Source organism: Artemia sp. Qi Xiang Cuo, chromosome 15, assembly GCF_049724085.1.
Source record: "Artemia sp. Qi Xiang Cuo chromosome 15, ASM4972408v1, whole genome shotgun sequence".
Classification (NCBI taxonomy): domain Eukaryota; kingdom Metazoa; phylum Arthropoda; class Branchiopoda; order Anostraca; family Artemiidae; genus Artemia; species Artemia sp. Qi Xiang Cuo.
In genome coordinates, this window is record NC_142808.1 from 20,893,659 (window position 1) to 20,921,241 (window position 27,583).

The following is a 27,583-nucleotide window of genomic DNA, read 5'->3' on the forward strand; positions in this document are numbered from 1 at the left end:
TTTGCCTAAAAAGAAAAATATGCCCCAGTTTGTGTCAAATAAATTTGCGATTTTTCATTCGACATTAGCACCCGTTTCCGATCTTCTAAATTTACCATACTTTTTATTGCTATATTACCATATTCAATTACCATATTTATCCATTGCCTGTTCTTTTAGGTTGGAGATGGTACTACATCTGTAATTATTTTAGCGGGAGAAATACTTGTTGGCTCAGAACGTTTTATTGACGACAAAATTCATCCAACTGTTATCATTAATGCATACCGCCAAGCTCTTGAAGATGCAGTTGAAATTCTGAAAGAGAAAATCAGGTACTATTAGCAAAGATTATGCATAGTAAGCAAATAAATGCAATGAAAAAAGGAAAAACAAGATGTTATCTAGCGGCACACATCAATAATAACTGGGTATAATTGTAAAAAGTGTACCAATATAAAGGAAATAAACCTAGTGAAGGTAAAATAAATCTAGTAAATATTTGTGAATTAATTACAACTGATTAATTAATAAAAAAATTTAACTTTTTCGATATTTGTAGTTAAAATACGCAGTCAAAACACTAGTTTAGTAAAGCTGATATTTAAAACTAGCTCAGAAACTGAGTAGTAGTCTAAATATAAACACAGAGCATAAAATACTTTCAGAGAAATACCTTTGGTTGTCAGATTTTCAACCAATTTTCTCAATATTGAAACTCATGCACTTACATTGAAAGTGATGATTTGAAATATTGAAATATTTTGTTTAGTTGTTTCAGTGAAAACCAGAGGCAGTGCTATAGCGTTGCCTATAGTAAAGAGCTTTTCCCAGAGGCACTTCGTATGGAAGGGATGGTCGTATAAACATCATAGAAGCTTTATTTGATTGGAAATCGGAAGTTCTAGTGCCCTTTTTAAGAGTCAAAAGTGAACGGAGGACAACTAGCTGCCATACCCCCCCCCCTCCCCCCTACTCAGTTTTTTCGCCAAATGTGTCCGATCAAAATTTTTCAGATAATCTTTTTGATCAAAATACTCCAAAGTTCAAATACCTATGTCTCTGTGGTTGACAAAAACTCCACAGCCCGGGAGCAAGGGCTGTAAGTTATGCAACTTACCGATTGTTACAAATATTGTTTTTATGGAAGGGGTGGTCGTATGATTTTTTGAGGAGGTTCAATTTGATTGGAAATGGAAATTTCTAGTTCCCTCTGAAAAACCAAAGTGATCGGAGGGCAACCATCGGAGCCTCTGGAGCAAGGGGCTTTGGGGGTTTGATGTATTTCCCCCAAATGAATCATATAATTTTTTTGGTTAACGATTTGGCTCAAAAGAGTTCAAATGATTCAAATAACAATGGCTCCAGGTTTGACCCACCTCCTCCTCTCCTTCAGCCTCCGAGGCAGGGGCTGCAAGTTGTGCATTTTGCCCATTGTTAAAATATTAGGATTTTTGTGGGAAAAGAGGGCATGCTTGATGCTAGGTCCCGAAAAGGCTCAGGGTATTAAGGTGAAGCTTTAAGGAAGTGGTGAGAGAAATACTGAATACAATCAAAACACACTATATGTTTGCTGATTGTGAGAAGGAAATATCAGCAATATCTACAGAACTACTTAGGGTATTAAGTTGAAAATCTTATGGTATGTTGAGGAGATGTTGAAGAGAGATTTAAGGACGATCAACCTCCCTTGCTCTTTTTAGTTGCTCCCTCCGCTCAACACGGACTGAAATTTTGGAATTGTCATTTCGGTCAAACTACTCAAAATTTCTTATAGCTGTACTTCCGGGAATGCCATGTCCCCATAATCCATGGCAAGGATTGTACATTACACAGTTTACTCATTGTTTACATGCAGGATTTATCATTATAAATGGGGAAACATTTGGTTCTGAGTGAATACAAAAGGCTAAGGGCATCAAAGTGTAAGTTCTTAGAAATGTCAAGGGGTATGTTATACTGAATCAAAAGGGCGGACTGATTGTGGTAGGTTATACTGCATCTAGTTTATCAAAACGGAAGATCTGTAATATTCTAAGAACGGCTGAGGATATTCAGTTGAAACTTTCAGAACATGTTGAGGGGATATTGAGAAGTGGTTGAAAGGCCAGCTCCCTCTCATTCTCTTTTTAGTTGCCCTCTCTAAAAAAAAAAAAAAAAAAAATGGAATAGAAATCTTGTTCAAAATAGTCGAAATCTCAAGTAACTGTGCCTGTGGGGATGATATAACCCCCATGCAGCTTTGGAGAGAGGTGCTGAGTACAATAAAACACACTGTGCGCGTGCTGATTGTTAGAAGGACGTATCACCAATATCTAAAGAACAGGTGAGAGCGTTAATTTGAAAATTTCAGAGGATGTTGAAGAGCTATTGGAGGGCAACCCCCCCCCCCCCTGCCCATTTTAGATGCTCCCTTCCCTCATCATAGATCAAAATTTCGAAAAACCGTTTTTTTTCTTCAAAATGATCAAAATGTTTTGTAACTATGCCTCTGGGGGATGCAATGCTCCCCCCCCCCCCGAGAGAGAACACGGTTCTCCGAAACCACCTGAAAATTAAAATGAACGATTTACACTTCAGATAACCGTGTAATTACGGACTTCAATCCCCGATAAGATTTGGGGAAACTAATTAGCATTTTGGGAAATTCCGGAAAATCCCCCAAAGTTTAATGATAGTAAAAGTACTGATCACAAGGAATTGCAGATCTTCAGGGGCGTTGACTATCCAAAGTAAAGAGGTTTCAGCTATAAAATCCAGTTGGGCTTGCTTGGCTTAGCTAAAGTGGCGTTACGAGTAAACTGCGCAATCAATACCCATAGCCTGGTTGTATTGCCAAAAAGCACTGAAAGGACGAACCGTGCGATTTTTTGACGGTTTAACCGGAAATTGATTTTGGTTCAGTTTGACTGTCGAAGCTTCGTAGTATTTCATTTTACCATGTCTTCCTGCACCGGAGGCAGCTACTTAGATAACAACAAAGGGTCTCCTGTATAATCTCCCTGCCAGGAGTATTAATGGGAGGGGGGGGGGCATTTTTCCCATATATTTGTTTGCCTCTCCCTTCTAGGTTTTGAGAAATGTGCCATTTTTTTTGTTTTTTCATTGAAAATACCATTTCTTTCGTATTTTCATTGAAGAAAAACAACACAAAATAGAATTGCCCCCTTCCCCCTCTTAGGCGTTCAAGAATAGATTTTGTTTAGCAGACAGCAACTTTAAATGTAAAAATATAGGTTGCATGAAAAAAAAAATTAAGTTTCTTTTTTTCAGAAAAGAGGAAGATCTAAGCTTCAATTAAATAAAAATTTTCCGATTCAAGGGAATTTCTTCATTTTGTGTATGGGTACGTAAATTCATCTATTAGATGAAGAGTTCAATTTTTCCAATTACTTTTGAAGGATGGGGGTTAATTATCATGGCCAGGTAGGCAAAGATACACTCAGCCCAGATTCAAAGGAAGGGATTAAAGTTTTTTATGGGACTGATACGAAAGAAAGTGCTTTAATTCAACAATCCTTAATGCTCATTTTGAAAAGTGGTACTGGTGCATTATATGGTCATTTCTAAAAAGTCGACTTTGATTAATGTTAATGAAATAAAATAAAATAGGATGAATATATAATAGTTTATAAACAAATTTGGGCTATATATTTGACATTAGGGGGGGGGGGGGGTAAAGCATAGCATATATTAAATGCGTAACCTAACAGGGGTACCTTCCCCCCATGCCCTAAACCCCAAAAACAACAGTTTAAATATCGTAAACGCAATGAAAACCACGCTTTGCATTTCATTACTCTATAGCGGTCTCTTGCAATTAACCCGTCTGGTGGGTTTTTCGTGACTGGTTTCCTTGTAAAATAGATAAAAGTAACCATATAACGCACCAGTACCGAAAAAGTTTTCCAGAGTGACCCCAAACAGTCCGTAGAGGGGAGAATCATCCTCGTCGTTCCTTTTCCCTGGCTCATAGGAATTCCATCAGCTAATCATTTCTATTCTTTTCAGTATTCCTGTTGACATGAGCAATGAAAATGAGCTGTTGAGCATTCTTCGATCCTGTTTGGCAACTAAAATGACCAAAAAATACGGAGATTTGTTGCCACAAATTGCGTTGGAGGCTGTACGAACTGTTATCACTGAAGAAGGTGGAAAAAAAGTGATAGATTTCAAGCGCTATGCTCGTATTGAAAAGGTAATTAATTATATTATCCTCTAAAAGGTCGCTTTTGATTCAGTATTCAAAATGAAATACCTACCTTTTGAATAAGCAAATTTCCTAGTTACCTTCGAACATATCTCTTTTATTCATTGACCTATGATAATGGAATATTTCAGCATATCATATAGTTTTTTGTTTTTTTTTTTATGTGGGCATCCATGATAGGGTAGCTCCACTTGCCCAATATTTTTTTTTTTTTTTTTTTTTTTTTTTTTTATTATTATTATTATTATTTAATCTGGTTAATTATTATTATGACGAGATGTACTGGTATATGTTCAGTTATTAATATACCCAACTTTGCCAATCATGTTTTCCGTTGGGGGTAATGTCTTTTGTTACTTTAAGTGGATTAAATAAAATAATTGGCTTAAATTGCCTTATAAGACCTATAAATTACCCTGTAAATTGCCTTATAAGACCTATAAATTACCCTGTAAATTGTCCTATAAATGTCCTATATATTACCCTATAAATTGCCTTATAAGTAACATTAGTTGGTCACTTTCGCTAGACAAATTTGCCGTTTTTTTGGAGGGCCTAGAAAATTGTAGAGAGCTTTTTTAAGAGCATATATAAAATATAATATATACATATGTGCTTTTTATAAATTCATCTTGATGATGCCACCATAAAGTTCAAAATGGCTCCAAAAATCGCAGTTTTGTGTTATTTCTTGAGTGGAGTGATAAAAAAAAAGTAGTGTATCTGATAAAATATTTTCCTATTTTTAAAATTCCCAGAAATAAAGCTTGTTGAAAACATCAAAACCACCCAAAAAACAGAATGCTCTCCCAGGAGTAAGAAAGTCCTTAACTAGTCTTGAAAAAATGTAGGCTAGTTTAATTTAAAAGACTTAAGATTATTGAAAACTTTTATTAGACAATTTAAATTTTTTAACAAAGTAAAGGAAGCTCACTTTTAAGTAAAAACACTAGTTTTTCAGAATCCTTAAAATAGGATAAATAAATATAGGGGAAAAAAAAAATCAAAACGGAATAAAAAATGAGCTAGTTTTGTAGATATATAAACTACGAACTCAATGATCTGTGCTCGTTTTTGCGCTTTACTTCTATCGGGAAAACGCTACTCTTTGAAAATTAATTTTAATAACAAATTCAATCACATTATTATGTGTTCTTCCATTATTATCAACATTTTCAAATATTATTCTATCCAACAATTTCATTGAAATCACTTAAACAGAGCGGTTTTACTGGTCAAGGATCCAGCAAACTTATTTTAATAAGTTTACATTATTAAGAATACATGACGCATCATGAGAATAGCATAATGCAGGAAATGGCAAATTAAACGAAATTCATAACAAACTACGGCATATAACCCAAATAAAAGAATGCATATACTGTTTTAAGAAGAAACACCATGGGTGTCAGTGTCGTTACTAGCCAAAATGTTTGGGGGGGGGGGGGCTAGAGATTTTATCGAGTGACTGGTCATTTTTACCGACTGTTTTTTGCCAATAATTAGCATAATGGCCGTTTCAAATACAATATGTAAAATCACTGGACAAGTCGGTAAAACTGCTACATTTACCAACCGAGATTTAGATTTCGGTACATATCATGTCACTATTTTAATGCTGTTTATTTAACCAAATGGAAAATTGTGGCATCATCCGTAAAATCATGGCAGGAGTTGGTAAAACTGCTGCGTTTACCGACCAAGTTCAAAATTTCTTGTAGATGACATGTCAGTATTCTCGTGGTCTTTATTGAACTGAACAAAGAATTTTAGCGGCGTCGGAAAAATCGTGGAGCTTCGCGCCATGTTTTTACCGAGTGACCAATTTCCGAGTTGACCAATTTTACCGAGTTGACTTATTTCTTTTTACCGAGTGACCAAAAAAATTGGGGGGGGGGGCTTCCCCCTCCCTCCATACGTGGCGGCCCTGGTGGGCGTCTATATTCTATATTAATTTGTGCTTCACTGAATCTGCTGACGGCAGCATTAGGACTGTATCTATTAGTGGCCCAAGAATTGCTTGTTGGACGGAAGAAGTGCCCGTCCGACAGGAGAACGAGAAGATATTTTACCGGTAATAAATTCGCCGGAGTTTTTCATCAAGCATAAAGATCAACCCCCGACTCCTATTGATTGCATAGACCCCCTTCTCTCCTCCGGAATCGAAATCACCGACTCGACAAAATGATAACCATATCAAGTCTAAAAGTCGTTGGAGAATATTTTCATAGGTTTCATTGATTTTTTTATTCATAGGTTTTTCATATTCAGTATTATATTTCATCATTGTTTGTGAGGCTTAAGAGAATCAGGTATGCTAATGAAATCATCAGGCAGATGATTTGACTTTTTCTAAATAAAAATGTTGACAAAATGAACAACAATTTTTGTGGTTTTAAGAGCTTAGGCCCCATGAATATAGCTTTTAAAATTAATGCTAATTAATTCGCTTTGGTAAGAAATAAATGAAGTTGAGAGGTGATGTTGGGTCATGAGAAGATTGACAAAATGCATTGGCCTTGTATCCTCTTCGTGGGTGAAAAAAAAAATTAAAACTTGATTTTGGTCTACATTTTTTTCCTAGCTGTATAGTCGGGAAAATTAAATGTGCGAATCATTTCATTTCCTCTTCATTTGCTTATACGGTAACAAAACCTTAAATACACCTTAAGATAAGGGTCATTGTTTGAATCCCACTTGATAACAGTCTTTTTCACTATGAAAATATATGGGAATGCTTAGTAAGAGTTTTATTATCAGATTTTTATTCTTAGTAATTTATTCAAAATAACAAGTCATGAGAAAATCAATATTTCAAATAAGAAAAAAAATAGTCTAAACCATCAACAACTGCATCAAGAATCACTTAATCAGGAATTAGCTGAATAGTATTATTAGTAAAGAGGGGGAGTGTAGGGTAGAATAGCCATGGTTCAAGGTGTTTTTTTCAGGACATGATATGAAAAAAGTTCGGAAGAATAGGAACATGAGTCTGTGAACCACTGGAATATTCGAAAATATGGTAATGACAATGGTCATTAATATAGTGGTCGAAAATATAGTAATGACAATGGTCAAGTACGGTTCTGAAAACATGGTTGCATCGAAATGCAGATGAAAATTTGTTAAATGCTTTCCAGAGGAATTGTCTACAGATAGTATTAGGTGCCTCATTGACTTGTTTTATCCTGGATAGGCTGTTGGATTTTCGTAGGATTTTTAATTGGGACAAAGATTATTGGTTGAATGATCTGACGAATTTTGCTAACTAAAAGTTCAGTGGAAGGGAATGATTTTATGCAGGGCTTTTAAGAAAATAATTTTTTGTTAAACTTACAGTTTATTTATATTTTAAAATACTACTGGAAAGTATCCGGGAATCATAAATCGCTTTCTCCCCCAAATCATAATTGACGATTTTATTTTAAAATCTAAAGAACTAAAAAGAAAGAAAGGACCATGCTTAAAAGTATAGAAACAAGAAACGCAACAATTTGGCAAAGAAAGTACTGGGAGGGGGGGGGGAGAATGCTTATTAACACCCTCTTCTGAACAAAACGCTAAAAAATTAAAATTTTTACTTTATTAAATACAGACAACGCGGCCACTTTATTTTCAGAGTAGCTTTCAGTCTATCCATGCTCTAGACCTCCCCCCTCCCCTAATGACTGTTTATAGCCTTAGGTCATAAACATAAGTTCTGTGATTTTGTTGGTTTCAAGTAATTTGTAATTGCTTTTCAATAACAGTTGGCTCACAATACATTTTGTTTGCAGAAGTTAAAGCCTTTTGAAAGCCGGGTTAGAACCTTATTCCACAGAATTCTCAGGCATCACTATATCAAGTGTGCTTTCACAAGCTGTATAACATTTAATAAAATATCATCATTCTATAATTTGTAACTATCCGCTACTCATAGCCAAGGCCGTACCCAGAAGGGGGGCTGGGGGTGTTTGAACCCCCCCCCCCCCTTCGAAATGTTTGTTTGACTCGTAAAAACGTAACAAAAATGGATATAAACAAATTTTGTATGCGTTTTTTGAGTTTTTTTTTGTGTAACCCCCCCCCCCCACACCTCGAAAAAATATCTTTGAGTAAAACCTCCTCCGAAAAAAAAATCCTGGGCACGGCCTTGCTCATAGCCTACGATGACGTATTTGCTTTTATTTTTAAAATCGGTTGTTGAATTGTTGAATAAATCTATCCATCTATATATCTTCCTCTTCTTCAATGGATTATTATGGAGACTCTTTCTTATAATTTCATCACTGGAATCAAATTTTTTGTCCTGCGGTGAATTGCTCAGCTGAGATCGATCTCGGGGTTCTGTATGAGTAACCAGAGATCAAACCCACTGCGCCACCACGGCACCTTGTCTATCTGTTTATCGAATCCCATGATGGCATTACGTGAAGCGCAAGTTTGCTCGAGCACTTTTGTAATCAGAACCATTTTTCTTTTTTGAATAATACGTGGGAGTACGTTCCTTTTTTTCTTTTCTGCATGCCTGAAGGCAAGGAAGTATTGCATACCCCTATTCTTAAAGAGATTATACACAGTCAGTACCTCTCATTAAAATGGGACGAATTTTATAAGTGTACCCTGTTTTATCTCATGGCTTGTGAATCTGGCTGAATTTGTGATAGTTTTTTGTTGGGGGGGGGGGGTGACTTGTTTTTTTGTTTTCGGGAGAGGGGTGAATTACTTTCACAAGAGGTCCTTCCAAAAGAGAGTACCTTTTTTCTTTTCTTTTTGATTTCTGTTTTCCGGCGGCTCTTCAGCTATTTCATTGTGATTATAAAACATAAATTTAGCTTTGTTTTGAATTCAGGTCCCAGGTGGAGCAATAGAAGAGAGCCGTGTTTTGCGCGGAGTTATGCTGAACAAAGATGTCCTCCATCATAAAATGAAACGAAGAATTGAAAACCCTAGAATACTTCTCCTTGACTGCAATCTTGAATATAAAAAAGGAGAAAGCCAGGTAATTCTTTTTTATGAGCTACGATTTTAACTTAAAAATTTTATAGATCTCAGTTCTGTTATAGGTGTTTTATTATTCAATTTTATATTAAAATGTATTATAGACTACATTTAACTCAGGGAGGTTACCAAGATCCGTCTGTTTTTAACTCATTCTAGGCTTTTTTTTTTAAGGCAAAAGAAAAATCTTTTTTTCAGATCCTAATTTTTTGTTCTCTCTATAGACCTTTGATTGGCAGGTGAGCTCTTGGGATAAATTTTGTTCTTAAAGAATACACCCACACATCACACCTCCTTGCAAGCAAACACATGAATGTAACCTCGTATGTCAAAGTATTTGACATACAACTAGCCTTCACCCCCTCAACACCCGTATTGCATGCTTAGTCCAAATATATTATTCAAATGATGGGAGAATATAGGCTAAATTTCTCCTCCCTACCCTCCCTCTTCATTAATAACTTGATTTGAAGGACCCTGGCTTCCAGTAATACGGTATTTACTCCTTTGGCCAAAAACAGTGAAAGAGTAGAGGACTTTTTTGAGGTCTTTGTCTGCATACAGGTCCTGAAATGAAAGGGTTTAGGGACTTATACGTCCTTTCTCTATACTAATTTAAGTGACTTAAGCTCCCAGTAACAGGATGTTAGTTTCATATGTGGTTTAGAGCCACTAAAAAAGTGCGGATTTTTTTTCTACCATCTGGATTGTTTGAGTTTTTTCGTAGCAGTCTAAAAAGTAGGAATTAGACATAGATTGAAACTCAAAGCCTCCGACACTATGAAAATCATGGTTGCAGTGATTGCCACAATCTAGTGTTAGAGCGACCCTTGATCCATAGAAAGATGTATTTTAGATATAGATTTATTGCAACTAAAAGTCGCTTTGGGCCAAGGATAAAAAAATATATGTGATAATAACACACATAACAAAACATGGTACATTACAATTAACAATAAAAAAACATAACGATTGAAGGACAAAAACAAACATAATAAAGTACATAATACCACAAAATTAATTCACGTAATTATACAAAATGTCTCACACATGTATGATCGATACTAAATTATTTAAACCCACCTTCTCCCTCCCCTTTGCATAAATCTCTCTCTATGGACCATTCCCGATTTAATATATTTTGCCATTTTTTTTTGCCCATTTGTTATTTTGAAAACAAATTAACAGAGATTTCGAAAAACATTCTGAAATATCTAAAAAATGGTCTCTCGGATGGAAACAAAAAATACACCATTGAAATCACAATGGCTGAAAACCCTTTTCAGGAAACTTACAGCCCCCTGGCTTAAACAACAAGGAAAATCAATTTTTTGTCTGGGTTGCACTGAAGTGTCCTTTTTTTCGCTGCTATAAAAGTCGTGATTCTGCCCAGCATATAAAGGTAAATCTGTATTACTAAAAACTATTATATTAAGTTAAAACATGAAAAAAACATACTGATTGGTAGCCTAATTAGGCTGAACAAATATCCGCCTTTTGCTAGTCTGAAAACGGTACCCACCTGTGCAAAATTTGCCTAGAAATGTTTATAGAAATTCCTCTATTTCGCTAACCAATAATATGAAGCGTAATCTCACCATTGTGACCAAGGAGCAAGGCGCCGGCCTTAAAAAAGAATAAAAAATTAAATAGAATATAAGATATAATAAAATTGACTCTGTAAAAAGCAATGTAAAAAATATAAATATTAAAAATAATATATAAGAAATAATGGAATATAATAAAAACAAAAAAATTATAGAAATAAAATTTAAAATAGAAATAATAAAAAACTGAGAAATGACGATATATATATATATATATATATATATATATATACATGTGTTTAAGTTCTTTGGTCTATAAAATGCTTTAATCCAAGGTTATATAATAGATTGCTAGATCAAAGCTTTTATGTAAAAATTAGGGCGGAATAAAGCAATCATTCAAGGTCAAGTAATCTTATATTGCTCTGCTTTACTGAAAATAATAATTGTTTTAAACGAAAATTAGTTAATTGTGGTAGAATTTGTTGATTACAAAGTTTATGAGTATTGTTAGTCCAAATGCTGGTTAGGCCCTCAAGTAGCTGGTTTCGTATTGAACCAGAAATTAAGCAGGGTTGTATTCTATCCCCATTTATATCAATTGCTCTGATGGACTTTGTCCTAAGGAACACTGCAAAGGCTACGGGAGATTATGGAATCAATTGGGGATGTAAAACTCACCCTATACTTATATCACCTTATACTTATCTTGTAATGATGATTTGAGCAACCTAGATGAAAACGTTTGCAAAGTGGATGACTTTTTGATGGTTTTGAGTGTTAAGGTTGCAAAAATGTGTTTGAAAATTAATATTAATAAGATCATGTTCCTTAAACTGTGAACAAATGAAGATGAAAAGGTCACGTTGGGCAACGAAAAGATTGTTAAATGTTAAGAAGATCAAGTTGCTTAAACTGGGAACACATGAAGGTGAAAAGGTGACGTAGGGCAACGAAAAGATTGTTGAAGTTGGCCGCTTCACTTACCTATGTAGTATTATTAGTAAAGATGGAGGATGAAGTGAGGTTGTAAAAAGTGGCATAGCTGAGGCTCAAGATGTTTTTCACAGTTGAAAAAAAGTTGACAGGGTAACATGGGTGACAAGGAATTGTTGATGGATTGTTTTGGGTACCCGTATGACTGACCGTATTACAAACCGTAATCTTTACGAAAAATGTGGCCATATCCCGCTTTCTAGGGCTTTAATGACAGAAAGGTTGAGATTGCTTGGATATGTTTTGCAAATGAAGGATGAGAGATTACCAAAGATTATCCTTTTTGGTCATCCATATAGGGCCAAACGAAAATTAAGTTGTCCCCGAATGGGGTGGCAAGAAGTCGCAAGAAAGGATTCAAAGGAAGCTGGAACTTCTTGAGGGGGAGGGGGTATCACGAAGGAGGCTTTGAATAGATTAGGATGTAGTAAGAGCGGGTAGAAGTGTGTTGGTCTTAGGTAGGGTGGTGCTCCCGTAACAGTTAGGCCCTCAGGAAGTACTCAGAGCATCAAGGAAAAGCCTAGAGACGTCTTTCTTACTGCTGCTAAGATATGGTATGAGTAGATAAGGAGTATCAATGTGTGACTGAATACGAACTGTCCTACTTACCCTGTCTCTAGTTTTTCAAATAGTTTTTGCCAATAATATAAGAACTATAACAAATGTTAGAAACAACGTTTAAGTGTGACTGTGAAAAAAATGTTGAAATTGGTAAATGCATAGAATTTACAGGGATTCTGGAACTCAGCGATGAACGTACTATTACATATGTGGATTTGGGTCAAGTCCTGCCACCTCCAGGGATTGCAAGATTCTGTGATTGTTGCTATCAATTTGGTCATGGAGAAACCCTCCATGCAAATTTCGCTAATTGCAAGATTGCAATGATTCAATGGATTGCAAGATTATGTGATTGTTGCTATCAATTTGGTCATGGAGATCCCTCCAAACAAATATAGAAAAATTTTAATTTTTGTTATGTTTTCATATTATGTACCTGTTAGGTTAGCTACAGTCACTGAGAAAATAGTAAATAGGAAAGTACTAACAACAATATTAGGAAGAATCATTTATGGTTATTTTTGTGCTGTTTCGATGACTTGTTTGTTAGTTTTTTGTTTGTTTTTTTGTTTTGTTTTTTTGGTTTTTTTTAGACAAACATTGAAATTAGTCAAGATATGGATTTTACTCGTATTCTTGAACTCGAAGAAGAATATATCAAGAAAATATGTGACGATATAATTAGAATAAAACCCGATCTTATCATCACAGAAAAAGGTATCTCAGATTTGGCCTCTCATTACCTCCTCAAGGCTGGTATCACTGCTATGCGACGTGTCAAAAAGTCGGATAATAACCGTCTAGCTAGGGCTTGTGGTGCAACTATTGTTAATAGACCGGATGAAATAAAGGAGTCAGATATTGGAACTGGTTGCGGCCTCTTTGAAGTCAAAAAGGTAATTTCTTTATATAGCTGCAATCTAGCAAAGAGTAAATCGCTATTTCTACGAAGAATTAGCAGGATGTGATTACTTCATATACACGTAATTACATCATATATATGGGTAACTGACCCAAAATTTTTTTTTTTTTTTTTTTTTTTTTTTTTTTTTTTTTTTTTTTTGAAAACTTCATTTTACTTTAATCCAATCACTTTCAACTCTTTAAGTGGGAACTAGAACTTTCAGTTTCCAATAAATTGAACCCCCACCTAAGTTTGCACGACCACCCTTTCTATGCGAAGTGGGCCAGGGAAAATATACATGGAATCACTCACTTGATTCTAGGAAATTTCTGGCGGAAGTAATATTCGTTAATGCTTTCAAAAGGATGTTTTTGTCATCTAACGTCATAAACAATTTTGGAGGCAATGGACGATGTTTGAGTGAAAAAAAATAAGAAGAGATTCTTATGGGAAGTGGAGGTAAAAACAAAATTATATTTATTAAAAGATTTAATAATCTTTTTGTTAAATAATTTTATTTATTTTATCTTAAGGTATCTAAAGCGTATTTATTTAATTAATCTTTCCTATTGTATGCGTGTGTGTCTTGAAATAAAGTTGTGGCTCTAACAGGAATCGGAGTTTTGTCGCCTGGCAATTGGACAAAAAAAGACATTCGTCGTTTGACGAAAAAATGGTGCTCATTTGGATGAATATTCGGTTTCGCTTCCGTTATGGATCAGAATTGAAACAAAATGTGGACAATTTTGGATAGATAGAAATCAAAAGTTTTTATTAGGAATTTTCTAGGGCAGACTTTAGAGAATTTTGCTTCCAATCAAGCAGGTGGCTCGGAATTGACGGCAATTTCGCTCGATCGTCTTGCTTGAGAGAAATTATTGTCTTTGGTCAGAGCTAAGGTTTTTTCGGAGACAACTAAGATTTTCACGATTTGGATCCCTTTCCCAAACATAAATTGGCTTTTAACTTCACAAAATCAATTTAGTTTTTAGTTAGTTATAAACTTAGCAAAACCATCCTAATCTACTATTTGTGTGAAAAAAAAACTTTTTCGGAAATGACTATGATGTATACATCAAATACTTGAAAAATAAAAACTTTTTCTTAAAGGATGACCCTCCATCTTAGGTTTCCTTTTGTTCCTGTGATTCAAAAGCGTAGATGTTTCAAGGACATGATGGCTATGTCAACCGAAAAGGTAGAGTTATTTAGGTATAATAATATTAAGTTTACCTAATGAACCTAATAAAATTAAATTACCTAATAAAAAATTAGGGAAATATCTAAAAAAAATCTGTAAGTGGTACTCGAAGGAGGAAATCTAGTAGGCCACATCAAGAGTAAGTATACAAATAATAGTTTATGTTCCTAACATAGTTTTGAGGGTATATACTATTCTGAACTTTCTATGCTCAGGACTAAAACCCCAATATCTAGGGAAGTTCTGAGAACCTCTTCAACTTTTAAGGTAAATTTTTCAATAATTGTATAATAAAAAGTATTTGGTGTTACTAAGTCAAACTCACAAGCTGAAATAAGTCAGGGTAAAATATTCGAAAGGAGTGCTGATCTAGAAAAATTCCAGTTCAAAAGCTGGCCTAGAATATTATTGTTTGGAATTAATACGGTCGTGTTTAGTAGTTTTGGACGATATTAAAAATCGATATATCTGAGCAAATATCGAATATCGATCTCAAAAACGATATTCAAAAATTCTTGACTATTTTCAGCTTTCTCTGCTATTTACCGGTGAACGTCCTGCAGAAAAGATCCAACATAGAAATTTTTTTCGGAAATGGCCGAAAAGAAGAACAATGATGAATTTAATCTATTGACTCGTACATGCTGATACACAGCATACATACGTATATCCATAAGTTGGCATAGCTTGTTCTAAAATTCAATATACGTATAGTGAAGGTAGACTTTCGAATATTGCTGAGGACCTCCAAAGGACTTGGCTGCATAAAATGCCTTCTAGGCTTATTGGCCTTGCTCAGATAACACCCGTCATGATTGCCACATTTCTTGATCTGCGTTACATGAAAATGTATATTTCCACTGACGATCTTCTCCAAGTTGAGAATACAATAGAGAGAGATATGCATTTGGCCTTTCTGGCTACTAAATCTGTATCAATAGATGGAAGTGCCGTGACAGTTCCTGTGATTCAGCCACGATAGAATCGAGCTATTTTTTCGGGAGTGTATGGCGAAGTTTCGGTAGTCAATGCAATGCATGCTACGTCAGCAGCCGAATCTATAAAGGTTCTGCAGATTTTCAATAGGGAAGCTTTAGTTCCAAGAAAAACTTATCCATTCATGTCGTGGAAGTCTCGTAATATGAGTCTCAGAAATATGTGTACGAGGTGATCAGTTCCAAGGCTGGTTAGTTAATCAAACAGTTGGGGGTAATGACCTGTAAGTAAGGTTTAGTAGCCCAATAGTAACCGAACTCTAAAAAGGGAATTTTGATAACAATATATGCATAAAAAAGTTGTTTTTTTTCCCAGAAAGTTTCCGGGAAAGTTTTCCAGAACTCCTCGACGAAAATTATCTTACTTTGTCTTTTCTGATTCAATTGTATATCTAGGGATATTTCTTTGCAAATCGTCCGAGGGAAATTTTCCGAAAAGTAAACTATCTGGCGGATATTTTCGTGAGAGGGAGAGATATTCCGCAGGAGAAATTCTCCATGGGGGAATTCGTTGTTGGAGAAATTCTTCATGGGAGAATTTTCTGCGAGAGAAACTTTCCCATTGGGAGGACGGAATTTCTAAGAAAAATTTCCCACTGAGGGGTTTTTCCGGTATGATCCGGTAAGAGATTAGAAATAAAATGAAAAACAAGTCTTTCAAATGAAAGTAGACTAAAGAGAATTTTCTTGGCGAAATTTTCCAGAAGAAAATTTCTGGGCCAAATTTTTTGCAGGGATGGATTTATTGTGGGGACTGGAAATTTTAAGCAGGCTGAATTTTCCTTGGGGAAATCTTCGAGGGGGAACTTTCCAAAGAAGAGAGAGGTAGATTTCCCGGCATTATTGGAAAACGATCAGAAATTAAATATAATAAAACAAGTTTTTATATACTGAAACTAGGGAGCAATATTGAAACTTAAAGCGAAAACAAATCAAACCGCATATGAGGGGGTACACCCTACTCAATGCCTCGCTCTTTACGCTAAAGTTTGACTTTTCGTACAGATTCTTTAAGAACAACTCCTGAAATACAAGGGCCGTTTAATTAGAATAAGAAGCTTTTTAAAATACTAAAAAAAAACATATATGAGGGGCATCTCTCTCATATATGCAATAATTTCTGTTCGTTTTAAGTCTTAATGCTGACTTACTTGCATTAGAAAAATAGCTTTTTTTATTTAATTACTGAAAGACAGAACCAATTATCAGGGGAAAACATTGACATGTTGCTGATTTTGAATAGCCGCAATTAGTAAGTTGATTATCTTTCTTTATCCTAAGCCCGAGTAATTTCAAATCCGGATTTCTATGATATTCGTTTAAGTAATAGAAGTTTGTTTTTATTGTTTGATTTCATATTACTCAAAGTTTTACAAAAATTGTGCAAAATAAGCTTTTATTACAATTTTTATTGAACTTTTGGAAAGCCTAAACGATAAAAACTGTATCAGAAATATCGAAATCGACATATCGATTATCCAAAGTAAAAATATCAATACATCGTTTAATCAAGTTATCGGCCAACACTAGTTCTTAGCTTCACCAAAAGTGTTCAGTTTTCCCTTCTTTAGTTTTCATGGCGTTAACGAAAGGTTTGAGAATGCTATGATAAATTGGCAATAGTAAATTTGGCCTTGAGAAAACACTGTGTTTATATTTAACAAGAAACTTAATTCTTATTACAACAAAAATTGTCTTTTTTACTTTTTTCGGCTGTAAAGCTCATTGGTGCTTGTTTGTGTTGACCTTTAAATAGTAGCTGCTACCTTTGATTTTAGTTTTTCTGTTATTTTTAGACCTCCTTGTAATTTTTTTTTTTTTTTTTTTTTTTTTTTTTTTTTAATGTTCATTTTAGTTCAAAGCCATTATAGTGAATAGATAAATTCTACTTCGATTCTATTTCAGTTGGTACATAAGTGTCTTTAATGAAGAACGTACGGAAAAAGGCATTCCACCATTTCAAAATACAAAATTTTCCGAATCTCTGGGCACCTCTCATTCAGTTTATCTTTAAAAAATTTAAATTTTCCAGAAAAAAAAATTTTGAGGGTATGCATATTTTCAGTGTATTTTTTTTTGTATATACTTTGTATATTCTGGATACAACTTCTCTTTTTGTTCATTTGTTCCACCCAGAAACAACAAGAGATGCTGAAGTGGGGTATTTTTCATCATATCATTTCGGCACCGCCATACGTTGTATCTGGTATTCTTCGTAATTCTGATACAAAACGGTTTGTCATGGATCCCTTTGGATCCTCTCAAAGGGAGGATCACCGGAGCAATGTATGATAAGATAAAATTTTGTCGCATCAGCCCATGGGCCATAGCAACACACAAGATATAACTGCAAACAGAGTCTGAAGAACAAAATACAACTACAAATAGTACAAACCAAAAAAAGAAGTCAAAATTTTTAAGCGATAAGCACCAACTTCTAAAGAAGCTCTTCTAAACTTCAACTTCTAAACTTCTAAAAATCAACTTCTAAAGCAGTCTTAACAAATTATCCCCTCAAACATAATTCCCTGTGTTTAATCCCTATACGAAGAAACTTATGCAACTGCTTAGTAGCGCACGCGTTCCTCTCTGACATCCGGTCAATTAACCGACACTCGCACATCCACACCAGATTCTCATTCGCACATCCACACATACGGCAAAACTAGGGGCTGGCCGCCAACTTAAACTTTCCCCCAAAAGAATACCTTCCCTCCTAAATCCAAACTATTCCCAATGGTCAACAACAAATTCTATAAATCCTCACTATTGAACTCAAATTTGAAAAAGACCTCCCCCGACACTTTATGGGTTGGAAATAATACTTCATAGACATAGATTGGTTATTTTGGGCCTGCCCCTCGTGGATTTCTTGGTCGTTAAGAAGATCTTGGTCGTCATGATCCTTCTGATTTGGATTACCCTACTAATCGTCTTTTCGACGGAACTTAGCAAAACATTTTTGGCAATTTTCTGAGGTGTGAAAATGTCAGGTGTCATTTTTATGCTTAACAGTGTCGATATGAAGTTTCCTGTATTTTCTTTGTTAGCGTCTTTAGTAGTCTTTTTTACTTTAGAAGGGTATATGTGATATTTATGCTTCTTTTCTTCTGCTTGCAGATAGGCGATGAGTATTGGGCTTACATTACTGAATGCAGGGATCCTAAAGCATGTACTGTGCTGCTCCGAGGCCCTACTAAAGATCTGATTAATGAAGTTGAAAGGAATCTACAAGATGCTATGAATTCAGCTAGAAATGTTCTACTGGAGCCAAGACTTTGCCCTGGAGGAGGAGCAACAGAGATGGCGTTGTCGCAGGTGAGTTGTGTCCATGTTCTAATAGCTTTAAATGTAAAGATTGGAATCTGAGAAGGCTTTAAATATTTTCCCAATAAAATTTCCAAAATTTAAGTCGTAACAATGCAGAACATATTTGGTTATTAGACCTCCCCCCTCCTCCCCTTCCCCAAAGAAAAAGAAGAAGAAAAATTGTGTACATGTACCTCATTCGAATATTGGAACGTCTCTGGTTAAAAAGAAATCATGTGACCTCTGCCACTAAAGGTTCAAATTGTGTGCTGCTATGGATTCCGAAGCAAAAGTGACTGTATCGTGTTCAAAATGAAAGATGGTTTCTCGTATTTTCACGATTTCACCAAAGACCGAAAATCTGGTTTTATTGAAGTTTGGCAAGAATTTGGTATTTGAGAATTAAAAAAAAAAATCGACATAACTTGTAAACCCATAGTATACAGCTGGAGAATACGGTTTCAATGTGTGTTTTTTTAGTCAAAGTAATGTATGGTAGGCTTCAAGCTAGAGTTTTTTTTATTTTTTCGCATATTCTCATTGTTACGCCTAAAAATTTGTGTGTGGCATTTTCAAACTTCTGAAATAACTCCCAAAGCTCATTTGCCCAGCTGTATTGTAAGGGAGGATCAGCAGGGCAACGCAAGTTCAATAATACTTTGGTTCTCACGATCTACCTTATCCTGCTGTTCAACCCTATGAGAACAGATTTGCAAATGATTATTGGAAATTACTAAGGAAAAAGTGAACAGGTAAGATACAACCCTTCGGAGTAGCAGTGACGATACATATGTCAAGTATGTTTAAAAATCTTATGAAAACCTTGATGCAATGTGCCTTATTTAATTCTTACTGCTGTTGTGATAACAGGTACGAAGAAAACAGTATTATTGAAAAGTGTTCAGGAATAAATATTTCTTTCAGTTTTTTCATTTCTGTAGAGCTACTGGCAAGGCTGTAAAGGCTGTCCAATCATAGCCGGCTGTCCAAAAATGATCCACCTACAAACAATGCTGCTGGCAGGATGAATGATGTCTGTCAAGATGATGCTTACTAGAAATGAGCATCGATGTAAACGAAGAACATCTAAGGATCTTGACTTTTTCATTGCCATGTGTGACCACAGTGTAGCTAGAATATGATCCACTTGAACGATAGTATTATTATTATTTTTAAACAGGTCAAATTTGGGTCCACAAACCTTTCAGGTTGGCTTTGATTAATATACAAGTTAGGTTTGCTGGCCTTGTGTATTTATAACTTTTCGTAAAATTGTAGATCACACAGTTTGATTTTGCAATGACAGGGTGGGGGGCGACTGTAGGAGGGACAAGGATGCTTTGTTTTTCTTTATGAAGAAACGAAAGCGTATTTTTCAAAATTTTCAATATTTTTAATTAAGATACCTAGGGAGATTTTCTTCAAAACCTGGGGGCAATTGCCCCCCCCCCCTCTAGTTGGTGCCCTTTCCGATAGATCGTAGAAAGACAAATAAACCTTTGGCAAAATGTTACCAAATATATTTTAAATTCTGTACATAAACTGTTAACTTATTTCTTTGCATATATTCAAGGTGAAAGATGAAGGTGAGTATATGTTTTAGATCTTGGGCAATATTTAAAAACTGTTTTACAATGCCATTCTGTAACGCAATAGACGTAAGATAGTAACGGCCAGTGACTGATCAACTAAAACTAATCCACCTATCTTGGTCAAATTTGAATTCTAGCACCTTGAGTATACCAGTGTGATTGGCCTAATTAGCCAATTAAAAATTGATATTGTTTTTGTAAATTGTTTTCTGTGTATGTATGTATGTATGTATTTCCAAAAAAAAGCCATCGGGGCATAGAAAAAAAAACAGAACATAAACATAACAAAACCAACAAATAAAATAAAAAAGAAAAAACGTACTTGTATATGAATCTTCACTAAAATATTTATGTAGAAATACATCTTTCACGATATATCAGCCCTTCATCAACATACTTAGCCAAATTCCTTAATATCATTTTAACTCGTGATATGTTTAATTTGAATTTGGCGAGAAATATGGCGTCAAATGTACATTTATTTGATTCAATGTAAATGAGAGACAGTTTACTCAATTTGAATGTAAAATTTACTTGGAATAAATAAAAGAATTTTATATTATATTTACTGCTTAATGTGACAACACTGATGGAAATGTGTTACTGTCCTAAAAACTTCTTAGTTTTGAAACAATCAAAAGAAAAGTTGAAAAGACACCGTTTTCAGGCGTGAATTGACGTAAAGTATGCCCAGGAAGAAAAAAAGTTCTATTTTGTTTCCGTGTTACTTTAATTACTTTCGTTGTTTTATTTTAGGCTTTGACAGAAAAGTCCAAGAGTGTAGCAGGTGTTATGCAATGGCCTTATCGTGCTGTAGCTCAGGCCTTGGAGATCATTCCTTGTACATTGGCTCAAAATTGTGGTGCTCAGGTAATTCGGGTGCTCACAGCTCTGAGAGCTCGCCATGCCAATGGCGAAACATCGATGGGTATCAACGGCGATACGGGTGAAATCGTTAATATGAATGAGTTGAAAATTTGGGATCCTCTTGCTGTCAAGCTTCAAGTTTTCAAAACAGCTGTTGAAGTAAGTTTGTTATCCCTTTTACGAAAAAAGAATTTACTTCAGTGCAAATCCTTTGATTTGGGCCGATAAAGGTGAAGATCTTTCCATTACTGACCTACGAATTAGGTGAACACACCACTTCATGCTTCTTTTTATGTTCTTTCTGAATGTAATAATCGCTTTACTCGGAATTTCAATCTAAGCCCTCCTTGTAAGATTATATATATTTTTCTATATTTATTTATAGCTATACAATAGGGTTATATATTGGTTATAAATTTACTATTTGATTACGAATATGTTTTAAAGTTATGTAATCCACAGGAATTGATTTTTAAGATCTGACTGGATAAGAAAAAAAAAATTGAAATCAATTTCGCCATGTTAGACCTTTTTTATTTCTATTACGAAAGCAGCGTAGATTCACATGGCAAAAATAATCTTTTTTTTTATCTATTTAGATCGTGAATAATCAATATTGTGGATTATATAAATTTAATAAAATCAATTTATAATCAAATTGTCAGTTTGCAACCAATGTTTTGGTTGTATTTTTCTCAAATTTTTTCCAAAAATTAGGGACAAATATATCACATTTCTTATTCTTTTATCGGGGCCGAAATTGAGTTTGAGTGTCACAAGTTATATTTATAAGACTTAAACGCAACTAAATTGCCTGTAATTATGTACCATTTGTATATTAGTAAATTATAGTGTTGGGCGACATTTAATATCAATGTATCGCACAAAATATCGATATCGAATACCGAAACGTAAATATTGATATCGAAAACGATATTATTTCGGCTTTTTCTTCTATATACCGGTGAACGTCCAGCAGAAAAAATCCAACATAGAAAATTGTTTCGCAAATGGCAGAGAAGAAGAATAATCAATTCAATATACTGACTCATAAATGCTGATACACAGCATGCATAGCTGTATCCACAAGATGGCATAGCCCATTCTCAAACTACGTTTAGTAAGGTTGGCCTTTCAAATATTGCTGAGAACCGCCAAAAGGCTTGGATAGATTAAATACCTCCTAGCTTATAGGCCTTGTTCAGATCACACTCGTCAAAATTGCCACACCTCAATCCGCGTTTCTAGAAATTTTATATTACCCCTGGCGATTTTTTCCAATTTAAGAGTAAAATAGCAAGAGACATGCAATTGGCCCTTCTGAAATCTTTATGAGTAGATGCAAGTGCCATGACAGTCCCTGTGATACAGCCACTACAGAATCAAGCCAGTTTGTGGGGATCACAATCGGAGTTTCAGTAGTCAATGTCAGGCAAGCTTCATCAGCAGCTGTTTTTGTCACGCTCTCTAGATTTTCAGTGGAGAGTCTTTAGCTCCAAGAAAAACTGATCCACTCAAGTCATGAAAGTGTTGTAATATAGGTCTAAGAAATAGTAAATATATGTCTAAGAAATACGTATACGAGGTTGTCATGAAATTAATATATATGCCTGTCACCTTTCTGAGAGTGGATTCCAAGCCTGTTTGTGTGTTAATCAAATAGTTTGTGGTAACAAAATAATTAAGGATTAGCTTGGCCAAATAGCAACCGAGATTCTATAACCCAGAATTTTTATAATAATAGATACATCAAATGAATGGGCGTTTTATGCCGACTCCAGATATATAAAATTCATTAAATTTCATGTAATCATCAAAAGCTACGAGCCTGAAAAAATTTGTATGATGTTTTTTAGAAAGGGCAGGAACACCCCTAAAAAGTTAATGCATTTTAATAAAAATCACGCCTTCAGATTCGGCATATCAGAAAACCATATCGTAAGGTTTTCTAGTTTCCGTCTGCAAAAATGTGAAATTTTATAATTTTTGCCAGAAAAAAGACCACGGATGGGTATTTTTTTTTTTTTTTTTTGCCAGGGTGATAGTATTGAACCAACGGTCATATAGGATCGAGAGAGGGCTCGTTATAACGAAAATTACAGTTCTAGTTCCCCATTTCGTGACTTAAACGATTGGAGGGGCAACTAGATTCCCCCTTCCCTCCCATGTTCCTTCTTTCCCAAAGTCATCCGATCAAATTTTGAGATAAATATTTTGATCATCATAGTTCGAAGATCTAGTATCATGACTCTGGGAATGACACGACCCTGAAAGTCCCTGGAGAAAAGGGTTGTATGTTATGAAATTTGTCTAGTGTTTGCATATAGTATTTGGTATTGGGAAGTAAACAGACATTTTTGGGGGAGAGTGAATTGTATGCGGGGGAATTTTCTGGGGAGGGGGATTTTCCAAGGGAGTAATTTTCCGTGGTGAGGGAAGCTTCTGGGGAAGAACTTTCAAAGGGACAGTAAACAAGGGAACGGGGTATTTTGGCAGAATTCTTGTACAAAATTCTTTTTTTTTTATTTACTTTCTCTTTCCAAATCAATTTTACACGTAGAGATATTGCGGGGAAATTTCCAAAGGAGTTGAAATTGTCTAGGGGATTTTTTCGGGGGAGGGTGGGGGGGGGGGGGTCTGTGGGAGAGATTCTCCATGGGGGAATTTCGCGTGAAAAACAATTAGAAATTAAAAGGAAAAACAATTTTTTTTAAACAAAAGTATGTTTAAAAATAATTTTCCTGGTGAAATTGTCCGCAAGAAGGTTTTTTTGGGGGAATTTTCATTATGGATGGAATTGTCTGGGGATGGGAGACCTTACAAGGAAGAAACTTTCCAAGGAGGAATTTTTTTTTTGGGGGGGGTGGATTTCCCAGGGACCGAAAAGGCGGATTTTCTGGCATTAGTTTAGAAACAATCAAAAATTAAATAAAAAAAAAGCATTTTTTCAACTAAAAGTCAGGAGCAATATTAAAACACGACATGAACAGAAATTATCCCGTATATAAGAGCATATCTCTCTCCTCCACATCCCGCTGTTTACGCTAATTGTAACTTTGTCCGAAATATTTAAGAACTAATCCTGAAATGCAAGAGCTCACTGGCGGATCCATGGGGGGGCGGGTGGACCCCCCCTCGGAAGTTTTTTTTCTGGTGCCCTCGTATCCTGTTTTTTTTTTACTCTTTTTTAGAATAAATTTGTCAATTTGGTCATTTATTGACACCTTTGTCACATTGGCCCTCCCCAAGATTTTGCTCTAGATCCGCCCATGCAAGAGCTATCTAATTATAGTAAGGGCATTGTTAAAATACAAAAAGAAACTTTGGCGTGAAGAGTAAGGTATTGAGGATGGGATGTTCCCCTTATATACAGAACAATTTCTGTTCTTTTATGTTTTAGTGTTGCTCGTTACTTTCAGTTGAAAAAAAAAACGATTTTTAATTTAACCACTGAAACCCTGAACCAATTTTCAGGGGAAAATATTGACATAATGCTCATTTGAATAACCCAAAATAGACAGCAGCTTATTTTTCTTTACCCTGTGCCCAAGTAATTCCAAATCATGGTTGGTTTTTGTAATATTTGTTCATGTAATAGAATTTTTTTTTGTATTTATTCAAAATTTGGGAAAAAGTTGTGCAAAATTCTCTTTAATTACAAATTTTGTCAACGAATTTTGTCAAAACCTAAAGTTAATATGAGCAAAAAATTGATCAGAAATATTGAAATCGATATATCGATACATCGTGTAATCAAATTATCGCCCAACGCTAGTAAATTATATACCTTTCATATACTATTTAAGAAAAATTAAATGCATTAAATAAATTTGTAAAATCTGGAGAAAATTATTGTTTTCTGAAAAAAAAACACCATTTTCAAACCTTTGTACTTTCTTGGTACTTTCTGAAGGTAATAAGGAAATTTCCTCCCCTCTTAGACATTTTTCAAGGAGTTGGTGTTTGTTTGGATCATTGTTTGTTTGCCACTTGCCAAAGAAAAAAAAGTATCTTCAAATTTCTTTCTATGAACAAGTCACGAAAAATTTTTTAAAGTCGAATTTTACCCTCAGATAGAGACGTGATTTTTCATGTTTGTTTCTGTTGTTGTTTTTTCTCTACCAAGCGGTATTTTTTTTTTTTTTTTTTTTTTTTACTTCTTTGTTGGTAATTTTTTTTTTAATTCAATTCAAACGTATTATACTGCCCGCTTTTATGACAGTTATCTCAAAACTGAGCAAATATCAGGTTTGATGTTATAAGTGTAAGATCAACGATCAATTCTTTCTGATATATATCGTTAATCTAATACAACAACTGTCTTTCTTTTCACCGAGCAAAGCTCGGTCCAATGGTACTATTCAATAATGCGAGATCAATCTATTAACATTGGAAAACTTTTTTTTGTATTTATTCATATCCTCTTGCCAAGAAAACAAAGTGCATACAAGTCCACGAACAAAAATACAACATTACAAATGTGATGACAAAACGTTGATAATTTTGTGAACTTAACTAAAAAAAAATTCAGTTAAGGGAAAACTGAAAGATTATATAATGAAAACAAAATGTTACATGGATATTACAAAATGGGAAAATATCTGAACAAAACCAGCTCTATTTAAGTATGAATGCAGTTGAGGAGAAAATCTACGATACGTTCTCTACGTTTCGAAAAAACGTTCTCTACGTTCTGAAAATTATCAAAAGGGAATTTATTTTCTGTGTTACATGAAATGCTTTGTATTTCTTACCGATGTAAGTATTCTTGGTCCAAAGGGGAAGACAAGGAAAAACTTGAATTATCTGAAAAACTGCCTTCGGATCATAGGGCGTTTTATTTATTAATTAAAAAAAACTTCTTGACTGGTATAATTATAATGGAGTGCACGCACGGTGTTAAAAAGGAGGGCCATAGGCAGGGGAATATGAGTGGAACTATTGGTTTTGAACCCACTCCTATACTGGGAATATTTCTCCAACTAGTAAATTGGTCGTAAAACTAAAGGTAAAAAAGTTTTCTTTCTTTTCTCTCTCTCTCTCTCTCTCTCTCTCTCTCTCTCTCTCTTACTTTCTTTCTCTCTCTCTCTCTCCCTTCTTGAGAAAAGATACTAGATACAGCCTTTTTTTTAAGTCTTTCTTAGCATTTCAAAAGCATTTTAAGCAACCATATGCAACCTAACTAAGCGTTACTTTACTACGTAAAATAGAATTGAAGCTTTCTGCAAATACTTTCTGTCTTTTCCGCAGAATTATGCTTAGGTACTACATGTAGAAAATTGGTTCTCGGCCAGATCGTAAAAACTTGGGAGAAGGCTCATTCGGTTCGAAATTGAAAATTTTAGTGCCTTTTTAAGAGTCAAACATGATGGAATTAAACTAGGATGCAATTTTTCACAAAAACTACATCTTTGGCAGCAGAGCTATTATTCACAATGATGCAGAAAAAATACTAAGAAGGAGTGATAGTTCTAAAAGAAAAGTGGAAAGCTTTATCTTGTTTTTATATCTATTATGTAAATACCAAATCAAAAGGCTTGGTGAAAAGTAATGATAGTAAATAAAGTGTATTGATGACCACGGTCGTATCAAAGGGAAGATTGCTGGGTTTTAACCCCCCCCCCCCAAATTTTGTTATCATAAAAACGTCACAAATATGCTTATAAAAAAATTTTCGATGTGTTCGGAAGATTTTTTGGGGGGAGGGGGTTGAGAAAAAAGAACCCCCCCCCTCCCGAACAAAAATCTATGAACTATCAACTTTATTTCGTATAACAAAATAGCCAGCAGTTGCCATGATATGTTCCAAGAGCTACAATATGTGCTATAATACAAGAATAGTACTGCTATGACAAAAAAAAGTTCATTCCCACAGTCCAGATTCATTTTTAAAAATTATAATAAAGGCTGACTTTTTGCGTGAAGGGATTCCCGACCCCCCCCCCCCCCCTTCATGTATGTATAAGTATAAATCAAATATTTTGTAATTATTTTCAGACTGCAATTCTTCTTCTAAGGATTGATGATATAGTCTCAGGAACAAAGAAGATGTCTGATATTGACCGACCGAACCAAACCCAGTCTGCCCCTGCTGAACCTACCGAAGAATCTATGAGAGAGTAATTTTGAAAATTTTTATACACATTGCTGTCTCTTATGTCAACACACACTAATTAAAACATCTTGCTTTCCAATAAAGAAGTATCTCTTTTGTTAAATGTAGGTCTAGTACCTACCATTTTTGTTAGGTTGGGGTTTGCAATATATATTAATAGCTTGGTTTTTATTATTATTCTTTTTGCGGCGTTTTTTTTTTTTTTTTTTTTTTTTTTTTTTTTTTTTTTGCATACGTTGTTAGGTTTCTATCTGGTCTTTGAGCTTACACAAATAGTGATCACTTCTGCTCTATTTTATGTACTTTAGTAGTGTTTAGAAAATATTC

The 27,583-nt window shown here is 34.8% G+C and overlaps 1 protein-coding gene across 1 annotated transcript in view; it reads left to right on the forward strand.

Annotated features, from left to right (window-relative positions):
- The window catches only part of CCT3 (chaperonin containing TCP1 subunit 3), a 69,018-nt gene extending 41,665 nt beyond the window's left edge, over positions 1 to 27,353 (forward strand). The window contains exons 4-10 of the mRNA XM_089100955.1: positions 160 to 314; positions 3,991 to 4,177; positions 9,021 to 9,170; positions 12,867 to 13,169; positions 18,494 to 18,691; positions 21,031 to 21,300; positions 27,139 to 27,353. Coding sequence (XP_088957081.1) covers positions 160 to 314; positions 3,991 to 4,177; positions 9,021 to 9,170; positions 12,867 to 13,169; positions 18,494 to 18,691; positions 21,031 to 21,300; positions 27,139 to 27,264 — 1,389 coding nt within the window. The 3' untranslated portion in view covers positions 27,265 to 27,353. The remainder of the gene's footprint in view (positions 1 to 159; positions 315 to 3,990; positions 4,178 to 9,020; positions 9,171 to 12,866; positions 13,170 to 18,493; positions 18,692 to 21,030; positions 21,301 to 27,138) is intronic.
- Positions 27,354 to 27,583: the final 230 nt, after the last annotated feature.